Source organism: Chelonoidis abingdonii, chromosome 24 (assembly GCF_003597395.2).
Source record: "Chelonoidis abingdonii isolate Lonesome George chromosome 24, CheloAbing_2.0, whole genome shotgun sequence".
NCBI lineage: Eukaryota > Metazoa > Chordata > Testudines > Testudinidae > Chelonoidis > Chelonoidis abingdonii.
In genome coordinates, this window is record NC_133792.1 from 19031174 (window position 1) to 19041486 (window position 10313).

General features: G+C 42.5%; 1 protein-coding gene across 2 annotated transcripts in view; it reads left to right on the top strand.

Annotated features, from left to right (window-relative positions):
* COL5A1 (collagen type V alpha 1 chain) overlaps window positions 1-9467 on the top strand; it is a 260301-nt gene extending 250834 nt beyond the window's left edge. For both annotated transcript variants that reach the window (XM_075060418.1, XM_032767553.2), the window contains exons 65-66: window positions 2451-2684; window positions 8287-9467. In XM_075060418.1, the coding sequence (XP_074916519.1) occupies window positions 2451-2684; window positions 8287-8433 (381 nt within the window). In that variant the 3' untranslated portion in view covers window positions 8434-9467. The remainder of the gene's footprint in view (window positions 1-2450; window positions 2685-8286) is intronic.
* The last annotated feature ends 846 nt before the right edge of the window (window positions 9468-10313 follow it).

Sequence of the window (10313 nt, forward strand, 5' to 3'; positions counted from 1 at the left end):
CAGGTGCTGGGCAGTTAGCACATGTGTTCATTTCCTTCTATATCCTGGTGGCTCACTCATATTTCCTTGTTTGGCATGCATGGCTTTCTCCTGTTCAGTCATATTTAACACTCAGGAGGAGATGCGCAATGGGATCCTGACACAAGAACCGGGTTGGTATAATTACGTGTATATATTCTTATAATTATTAATTATTATTATTATTATTATTATGTATTATTATTACCCATTGCTGCTGATTTTATTGTCTGGCTGTGAATCTCTCCTACTGTTTGCAGCGTGTACCATACCTTGACGTTTGATGACACCACAAGGAACACTGCACCGTTTGCATGTCTGAATTTTTCTCCAGATTATTTCAAAAGGAAGCAACTGTCTATAGATCCAATTTATAAGTGTCAGCTCTCTTGGCTTGGCCATGACAGCAGATGCTGTCTCTGTGTAATTAGTTTAAAACCACGTTGGAATGGGTATATTAAGCATTCGCTTACCTGGCCTTTGATAGCCTACAGAATGAAGTCCCAGCTGCAGATGAAAAGCCTTCCAGAGCAGTATTGCTTTCAGGTTCATCAAAGGGTCTGAGTTGTAAAGAGCAGTAGAGGATTTCACATAACTGTGTATTGCAAAAGATATATAAAACACCATAAGGGGAGAGAAGGTGATTTTCATACCTTCACATGGGATGGGAAGGAGTAAATGCATTGCCATAGATTTCATGGTGTGCGGTAAAAGCTTTTAAAAATTGCAAACCGATAGGCTCCTTGACTGGGTGTGGTCCCCCATCATAGTTCAATGGCTTTGCCTGTCTCTTCTCTAGGCCCTCTGCATCTTGCTAGTGTCACTTTATATCTCCCTCTCTCTCTCCCTCCTCCCCAAATAACCTCTGTTTCTCCCTTCTCCCTCTTCTGCCCACTTACCTTGTCCAATCTTGCCACCCTCAGGGATCCTCTATTTGCTGTCATCTGCCAATACCCTCATATTCCTGCCCATTCCTCGCTCTTGTTCCTCATTGGTGCTACCGATTGTGCCTCTTTCAGATTCTGATGCTTTTCTTGCACAAATGCTGCTGGGAGTAATAGCAAATAACCAGGTTTCTGGGTGCATTCAACTTGGCAGCTGCTGGTGTTTCAGTGCCATCCTCTGGGAGTCTCAGCATCCCTGGAAGTGTAAAGGTGTCTCAGCCATGAAAATGAGGAGTCTGTTGAAAAGCTCAGTCTTGTGAGTCCCTGCTGAAATGTACAGTAGATTTATCGTTTACTCAAATGCCAAACCGCCCTCCCAAGTCTCCAGGCCTGGTGCTGCTAGCTTGGTGGAAGAAGTTCCAGCATTAGGGTAAACAAGAGATTAAAGCTGAATATTTTAAAATCTTTCTACCCTCAAATTTAGCAGACCACAGGGCCTTGAACGCTGTTTTGTCAGAGGCTTTGGAAGGATCCCCCTGCAGAACCTCTGCATACATACCGTAAACCAGCACATGCAGAGGAAGAGAACACATACCTAGCCATGAACAGGACCATGGCTCCTTTCACCAGGAATATTATGTCTCTGTGACACGTTGCAAATCAGTTTCAAAGGTATTTGATGGGGGAACACCAATTCCTGGTAGAAATGAATGGCAAAATACCTCAGCCCATACATCAAAAGATGTCCTCCAGGATGAGAAGATCTCACGTGCCAAACTACAGACAAAGCTAAAGATGCTCCATCGACAGTGTTACCTTTGTCAAACTCTTTCACAAGATGGAGGGTAGGGTTTTCTGAAGCTCTCAGTGCTGGCCTAACTCTGCTCTCATTGAAGTCAAGGATAATATGACCCATGACTTCCGTGGAACCAGAGCTTACTCAGCACTGAGGCTTCCCCCCCGCCATTCTTTCCATGTTTTTCCAACAGGACAGAAGTCCTGGAGACTTATCTCCCCTTGACTGTATGCCTCACTTTTCCCTTAGAATTTTTATTCACAAATGGCCCAGAATCAGCTGGAGAAAGAACATTCCCTTCAGAGCAGCAGGGATGGCTGGAATCCAAGCAATGGCAGCAAAACTGTGGAGATGGTCCTGTAATAGAAAGTCATAACATAGTAGGAGCCTATAATTTGACCTTTTAATTGGTCAATAACGGGTGTGTGTGTGTGTGTGAGAGAGAGAGAGAGAGAGAGAGAAATGAAGTCCTAACCACCCAGGCAAAGAGACTGTCTCATCTGTAACACATCTGCCCGTGCTGGGAGCTGCAGTAGAGTGCAAATGTCCATTGACAGGATGCTGATAAGAATGGGTAGAGATGACAGAGATGGTGGCATGCTAACTACAGGTATCCATTTTCCATGAAGAGATTAACTCTCCCACGGAGCATTTTTGAGTCCATAATTCTGCATCGGCTACTTGAGCTTCTCAGATGTGTGTTTCACATCACTGCCTAGTATTTCCCCTTCTTTGTTTTCCATTTCTCTCAGCTTTCCTATGTGGATTCGGACGGCAATCCCATCGGAGTCGTGCATATGACTTTCCTGAGGCTCTTGAGCGCCTCTGCAAACCAGAACATCACCTATAATTGCTACCAGTCTGTAGCATGGCAGGATGCCACCACGGGCATCTACGACAAAGCCATCCGCTTCCTGGGATCCAACGATGAGGAGATGTCCTACGACAACAACCCTTACATAAGGGCTGTCCTAGACGGTTGTGCAGTAAGTACACACGCTGACAGAGTCAGGCACAGGAGGGGCTTCTACACCCAAAGCAGAGTCAGTCTGGCTTAGTAACTAGAGCTGGGGGGTGTCAGTCAAGACTCAGGGCTCTTTCTTCCCTTGCTCTGCACTTACTTAGTGTAGGATTTTGGGGAAAGTCACTTCAAAAATTTTCAAGTGTCCCCTGATTTTGGGTGCTTCCGTTTTTGGGTTCCCAACTTGGAAGTCTTGGGGCCTGATGTTTTAGAGGTGCTGAGAAGTTAGTTTTCACTCTCTTCAGTTAGGATAGGGAGTTCTCAGCACCTATGCTGAGTTCTCAGTGTTTCTTGTTGAGCATCTAAAAGCAAAGTGCTTAAAACGAGTGGCCACTTCTGAACATTTTCACCTTAACCTCTCAATGGCTCAGTTTACCCATCTGTAAAGGGGACAATAATTACATACCTACCAAACAGGTATCTTTCAAGTCTTTTTTAATTACCTATTTTGGAAGCAGTTTACTTTATAGTTACACAATGGAATGATTCCACAGAGGAGTGAGCTCTGTCAATCTATCCTGAAAGGCAAAGCATTAAAGGCAGGAGTTTGGTTTTTCCACTGCCTGCTCCCAGACCCAACTTCCCAGAGTGGGGCATGGTGTTGCGATGGATTTTGACATCTGAAGCATGCAAATCTGGTAATATTTGATCAGCCTCCGGATTTAAAAAGACTGTGTTACCGTGCACCTCTCCTGCATGACTTCATTCTTGAAATTGACAAAGGAGCTAGGAAGTGAGGGTTCAGTTTGCTCAATGCTTGCAGCCTTTCCCCTGTTATAGGGCAATCCTACACAAGGCATGATCCCGTAGGAAGGATGGTTCTAGTGGTTGGAGTACAAGCCTGGGACTTATAAGACTTAGGTTCAGTTCCCTGCTCTGTCATGGGCTCCCTGTGTGACCAGCAGCCAGTTTCTCTGGATGTCAGTATCCCATCTGTAAAATGAGGATAATACCACGGCCCTACCTGTAGGTAAACAGAAGATTGTGAGGTGTTCCAAAACTATTTCAGTAGGGACCACTGAAGTACCTTAAAGAGAGATTATAGAGGCAAAACTTCCACCCGAGACAAGAATTGTAAATACAGGTGCCTACATTTTGCCCATAAAAATAGCACGCACCTTGCCTGCGTTTGTATGTAAGCAGGTATTGGTGCCAGTAAATTGAGTTGTGGTTCACCCAGATGTAGGTATGCCATTTTGCCATTTGTGCAGGTAGTTGTGGGTTTTGTGCTTGCACATATTTTGCAGGCTCATCTTAGATTCTAAAGGTCTGATTTTCAAGAGTTCAGGGCCAGATTTTTAAGTTTCACTACCCATAATTCAGGCCAAATTTTTAAAAATGTTCAGCTCTACCTTTGGTAGCTAAGTAAGGGCCAGATTTTCAAATGTGCTAACCATCCTATGTTTTTAACTAACTGGGAACTGAGCTTTTCTGAAAATCTGGAATCTAGTTTTGGGCACTGAACTTCTCTGAAAATTGTAGCTACCTGTCTGAAAAATTGGTGTCATGTTTGCCAATTCAGTTCATGCTAGAACCCAGTTTCTTAAAACTTGGAAATATGCAAAACCTCTCCTTCTTCTGCAACTGGGATGATCAAAATCCACAGGACTAAACGAAAAAAGGAAAATTTTGAGACGTCTCAGGGAGCGAACCCTTAATAGAATTTAAGAGATTAAGTCAAGATCTGTTCAAAAGCCAGAGTGTTTTTGCTATAGAAGCACTGAGGGAAAATTCAGTTAGAGTCACTAATTTCTCTTAATGCTACTGCAGAGAGATGAAGAGTGCTCATCCCATAGCTGAAAACACTCAGAAGCCATGCGGGGACATCTATTCTCAAGTACTTCGTATCTCTTGACAATATGATGTGCCTTAGAAAAGTCAACCCCATCTCACCTTTCCGTACTCAATGTCAGGGAAGCTGGAAGATCACACATCCCAGATTTAAAAGCCGATATGCTTGATAAAAAACATTGCGGTTAGAAATTATTTTGCTCAGGTGTCCAACATTTTCTACATTTTTCTTCCCTTGTTCTTTCTGTAGCTACAGATATTTGCAGGAAAACAGCCCTCTTAAGAGTTTATTTGCCTCTGTTGTTTGTTACCAGAAACTGTAACATAACCTGTTATTAGAGCAATCAGTTTGGATGTCACAAACAGAAGAATATGAGGCCGAATAAACAGCAAGAGCACAAGGGATTGTGACTGGTAGCTATCATTACCACTGCAGTAGCACCTAGAGACTCTGAATGAGATTGGGGATTTATTGTGCTAGCCACTACACAGACAGTAAGAGACACTCGCCAGCCCAAAGAGTTTACAGTCTAAATAGACATTGTGGAAAGGGATATGGGCACAGAGAGGTGAAGTGACTTGCCCAAGGTCATAAAGCAAGACAGTTGCAGAGTCAGGAATAGAACCTGAGTCTTCTGAGTCCCAGGCCTGTGGCCTATCCATTAGACCACACTGCCCCTCAGGAAACAGCTCTTCAAAGGTCCGATTAAAATGTGCTATGCTACCATACTTGAAAATAGTGCAAAAAAGAGAAACTATTCAAAACAGAATGGGCCAGATCCTGAGCCAATGTAAACCTCCAGGCTCCACCGACTTCAATGAGACAATGCCAGTTTACTCCAACCAGGGACCTGGCCCCATTATTTCTTTTCAGTTTCGCAGGCTGCACCTACAGCAAAGATTATTATAACATGTTATTTATTACTTGTACCATGCCCAGAGATGTGCTAGGCTCCAGGCAGGTTGGGCGGACATGGCCCCTGCCTATGGTGACCAGATAGCAAGTGTAAAAATTAGGACAGAGGGTATGGGGGTTATAGGTGCCTATATAAGAAAAAGCCCCAGAATTGGGACTGTCCCTATAAAACAGGACATCTGGTCACCTTACCCCACCCCGTTCTAAATGTACCTCTACACTTACAGAGGCATGAAGGGTATGGCCACTGCATGCCCAACTAGCACAGGTATAACTAGGAGAATAGACTGTGAGAGAGAGCTTAGGTAAATAGAGGAGCGTGGCCTACATGCCTGACCTCTGCCTCCCAGAGTGCAGACCCTACACAGCTCTCTATGTGCCCAAACAACGCCTCCTACGTCGGATCCATACCACTATTTTCAGTAGTGTGGTGTCCTGCTGCCTCCTTTCTGCCAGAGCCTTCCCTCACCCACTGGCGTGAAAGACTCCAGCAGCAGGGAGCTCTCAGAGCTTTTCCCCATTGCCTTCCCCCTGCTAGATCCTTTCACTGTGGCATGGAGCTGCACATGTCATGCCTGCCATGTAGACATAACCTGTTGGTCTGGATTGGGTGAATTTGCTTAGTTTTCATGACCCGGGCTTGGGAATGTCGCTCCTCCTCGGCAACATCCACCATTTCCAAATCCATCAGTCAGAACCCAAGGGCTGTGGCTGCTATTCAGCCACTCATGTCAGAGCCAGCCAGTCCCTGGGTATCTACGAGTGCAGGGAGCCACAGTCTACACACCTGTGAGGCTTTAAATGGTGCATGAACTTGTGGTTATCTTCTGCACAGAGTGAATTTCATCCTGCACAGCGCTGGGCACCCTCAACACACATTGATATCAATGGGAGTTGAGGGCACTCATTTCCTTGCAGAAACAGGCCACAGGTTTACTAAGGCAAAGCTCCCAAGTTCTTAAATATAGTTTTTGCCAGAGTTAGGCCATCAGGGATTCTGTCATAGCATTGGAATGATAATGGCCATCTAACCAATGTAGCATTGCTGCAGAGTTCCTGTGGAAGTTGATCAAATGCACACTTCTGCCATGATTCATTCTGTTCCAGCAAAGCCCAAAGGAATTCCACTGCTAATGTTTGAGCCATTACTTGAATGTGTTTTCACTGGTCTTATAGCCCTTTTTTGGTTGCTGTAATATAGCCTGTCCTTCCGAGACACACAAATCAGAGGGTACGGTAGAGCAAAAAAAAAAAAAGCCCCTCCATAAATTCACTTGTTAGTGCAGTTTTGTATGCCCGTGGGTGCACTTCTGCTCCTCTAATAATTATTTGTATTTTGGAAATAACTGTATGGCCAGCAGGCATGATAAAAAGACAACATCACCTTGCAAATTCCATCAGACTTTAAATGTGGTCTTTTGTGTAGCGCTTGGATAATAGTCAAACTAATACATTTAAATTAAATTGCACACATTTGCTCAACAACCCATGAGCCTCCTCAGGGAGGTAAAACAACAATACTGCAGCCACAACCATTTTACTTGTCTCCTGTCCCAGCCCTGGTACGTGCTGAAGACTGGGTTAACATCTCTGCAGGTATTCAGCAGCTGCTTATGCTTCTCCAGAGGCCTGTCTGGTTACAGTAACCTCTCCCCATTTTTGTTGAATGGTAATGAATTATCCCATACAATTGTGTGTGTCATGGACAGTGGATATGTATGTTCAGGGTAGGGGTCATTATATTAATAAGTCTTGTAGCTGATGAATAGCCTGACACTTTTTCCTTTTCTAATGTGCTTGGTTTAACGTCTGTAAAAATAATCCACAGCACAACTGCGAAGAATCCATACAGTCTGGCCAAGATTTTTGAAACTGGGTGGCTCCATTTTGGGTTGACCAACAAGGGTGCTCAACACTTTCTGAACATCAGGTCCCTTTAAGGTTTCCTTAGTGGAACCTCCCAAAAATTGAGGCACAGAATCATTAGTTACTTCTGAAAATCTTGGCCTCTGACTCAATGTTCACTACTTTGTTTTTCACCTTCCCCCACTTTATGTAACATCCAAATTCCAAGTTGCCCCTATATTAACCATTCCTTCTCACCTCCTATTTTAACCTCTACGCTTTTCCAGTGCTGGATGAAGCAACCTTCATGGCTCCTTCTGGCCTGCAGTAGAGAGATCCTAACTAGAGCTAGTCAAAACTTGGAATTCCTAGTTTGTGTGAAATTTTGTCACTTTGAAATATATTTTCATTCCATTGTGGAACAAATCCCGAATAGTTTTGAAATTTCCCATAAATCAAAAATTCTGGGGGAAAAAATGTGTTTCAAAAAAAAAATTCATTTTGAAATTTCAGAGTTCAGAATTACAATTTGAGTTTTATGGCTTTTTTTGTTTATATTTTTATTTTTCCATTATTTCATGGCATGTTTGTTGTATAATATATATGAAAATAATATGCACAATTAGCCCTGACATGTCATCATCTGGCACAATAGATAAAATATTGTATTTGTCGGTAGGTTGGTACAAACGCACACTTAGATATTTCCTGACATATTTGTTTCCATTGGAGGCACAAATGCCCGCAGCAGAACAATTGTATTAATGTATTGCATTCAGACACTGGGCCCAGTTCATTCCTGCTACAAGCATGTACAGTTGCATTTACTCAGTGAAATTCTGCCTGTTTAGATCTGGGCTGAATTTGGTACAATCATTTCCATTTGCCTGGTAAGCCACTAGGTATAGCTTATGATTACCATGAGGCTCATTCGTACGCTTGGGTTTACTTTCGTATTAATGATACTATTAGCTCATCTAAGTTCTTTTTTTAATCCCCCCTTCTCTCTTATTAGGCAAGGAAAGGCTATCAAAAGACTATCCTGGAGATCAACACACCCAAAGTAGAGCAAGTACCTATCGTTGATATCATGTTCAATGACTTCGGAGAACCATCACAGAAATTTGGATTCGAGGTGGGACCAGCTTGCTTCATGGGCTAAGAGCCACCTGAAAACTAGTCTCCAAATGAGCAACCTCGTAACCTCATTGCGCCTTTTTTTAAAAAAATGTCACATGCACGTTCTGAAACTGGACAGTGATGGGTTAAGTTTTTTGGGTTGTTTTTTTTGGTTTTGTTTCTTGTTTTGCCTGAGTTCAACTGTGCCACTGCACTCACACCTACCAAATCCAAATCAAAGGGAGAGAGAACCATTCCCACGACAGGCTCAGAATCACATGACCTAAACAGACCACATGTGGCAAAACAACCTTCCAAACATGTCAAGAGCTACAGTACATTTTTCTGCATGCTCCTTTTCACAGCCACCGATGGACTCAACTTCTTCCACTCTAATGTACAGAAATTAGAACAGATCAAAGACTTTCTTGCCATGAAACTACAGCAAGTGCTTGTGGATTTTTTTTAAAGAAAAAAACTTGAAACTATGTATTCAACTTGACCTTGAAATCATGTGCGAATTCTGGGCCTGATCCAGCCCCATTGAAGTCAGGAAGAGTCTTTTTGTTGATTTCAGTGGGCTTTGGATCAAGCCCATAAATTAAACTTAAATGGTCATTTGCAGAATGTTTAGTTTCTCCATTTAATTATTTTCACAAAAATTAACAACCCAGATCAGTGAATTTGATAGTGTAAAGTCACTCTGTGCATCTCCTTACCATGTATTAAAGGTGCTTATATTTTTGTATGTTTGTAAGTAAATATTGTATATTATTTTAAATGTTATATGTTGCTGGCTTCAAAACATGCCTGTGACCCTGTCTGCAGTAAAAGAACCACCTTTCTCCACAGCACCCCACACAAACAATAAACCCAGAAAGGGAGGCAGTTAAAGTTATTTCCATTGTTTGTGTCCAAGTCAAGGATCTTGCCAACACTTACAGCACATTCTTAAGCATGTCAGTAACCAACAGAACTACTCGGCTTAAAGCTAAGCATGTTCATAAGTGTTAGCAGGATCAGGGCCCAAAGTTGCAGCAATCAGTCAAAACCCACACCCACAAATGAATTTCAAGAAAAAAAAAAATCACACAACTTGGATGGAAAGTTTTGATGCAAAATTAAATATGTATTTTGTGCCACTTTCTAACAGCCCGATTTGTAAAACCCTGATTTGGAAAATCAGAGCCCTGTCTGGTTCTTTGCCTTTTTGTACACTCGCCTTGATTTTTTTGTTTTTCCTTTCTTGTTTTAATTCCATTCCAAATGGCAGATTGCACATGGCAGGGAAATCCGCTTTCCCTCTCCCCCCTTAAAAATAAAATTAAAAAAAAAAAGGTGCTTTTTATTTTTACATTTCTCTTTGTGGTGCTATCTATTTTACTAACTAATACAACACTGGTGATCCCCTGCCATTGACCAATCTCCCAGCAGTCTTTGCTTTAGCCACTTTCAACACAGACTGCAAACGTTTGCTACAGTCTTTAATATAAATGCATGCTACCCTCATATTCGTTATGTAGCAGAGCTGCTTCTTTTCTTTAAGTGTATTATGGTAGCTTATATGGCCCATGTAGAAAGTATTAAATGTGCTTACTTGGTTTGTTGTTTTTTTTAAGAGTATCCATATACTATATGGTGGTAATTATGCCAGATTGTACTCAGTCGCTGAATTTTTGTGGTGCTAATTTATGTATTTGTTCAATGTACTGAAGTGAAGATGAAACTGCCCAGTTGTCTGTCTTGTTTGCTGCCTCAGCTGTAATTGCCTACAAAACAGCTCAGAGAGCAAAAGAGAGAGAAGAGAATGTGCAAATTTCCTTTGTCTTCCCACATGGCTGGCAGGAAGGCTTTTCACGTAGCATTGGGCAATTCAGATTGCAACCTGCAGATAGATTGGTTTTCCCCAACTGTTTTCTCGTT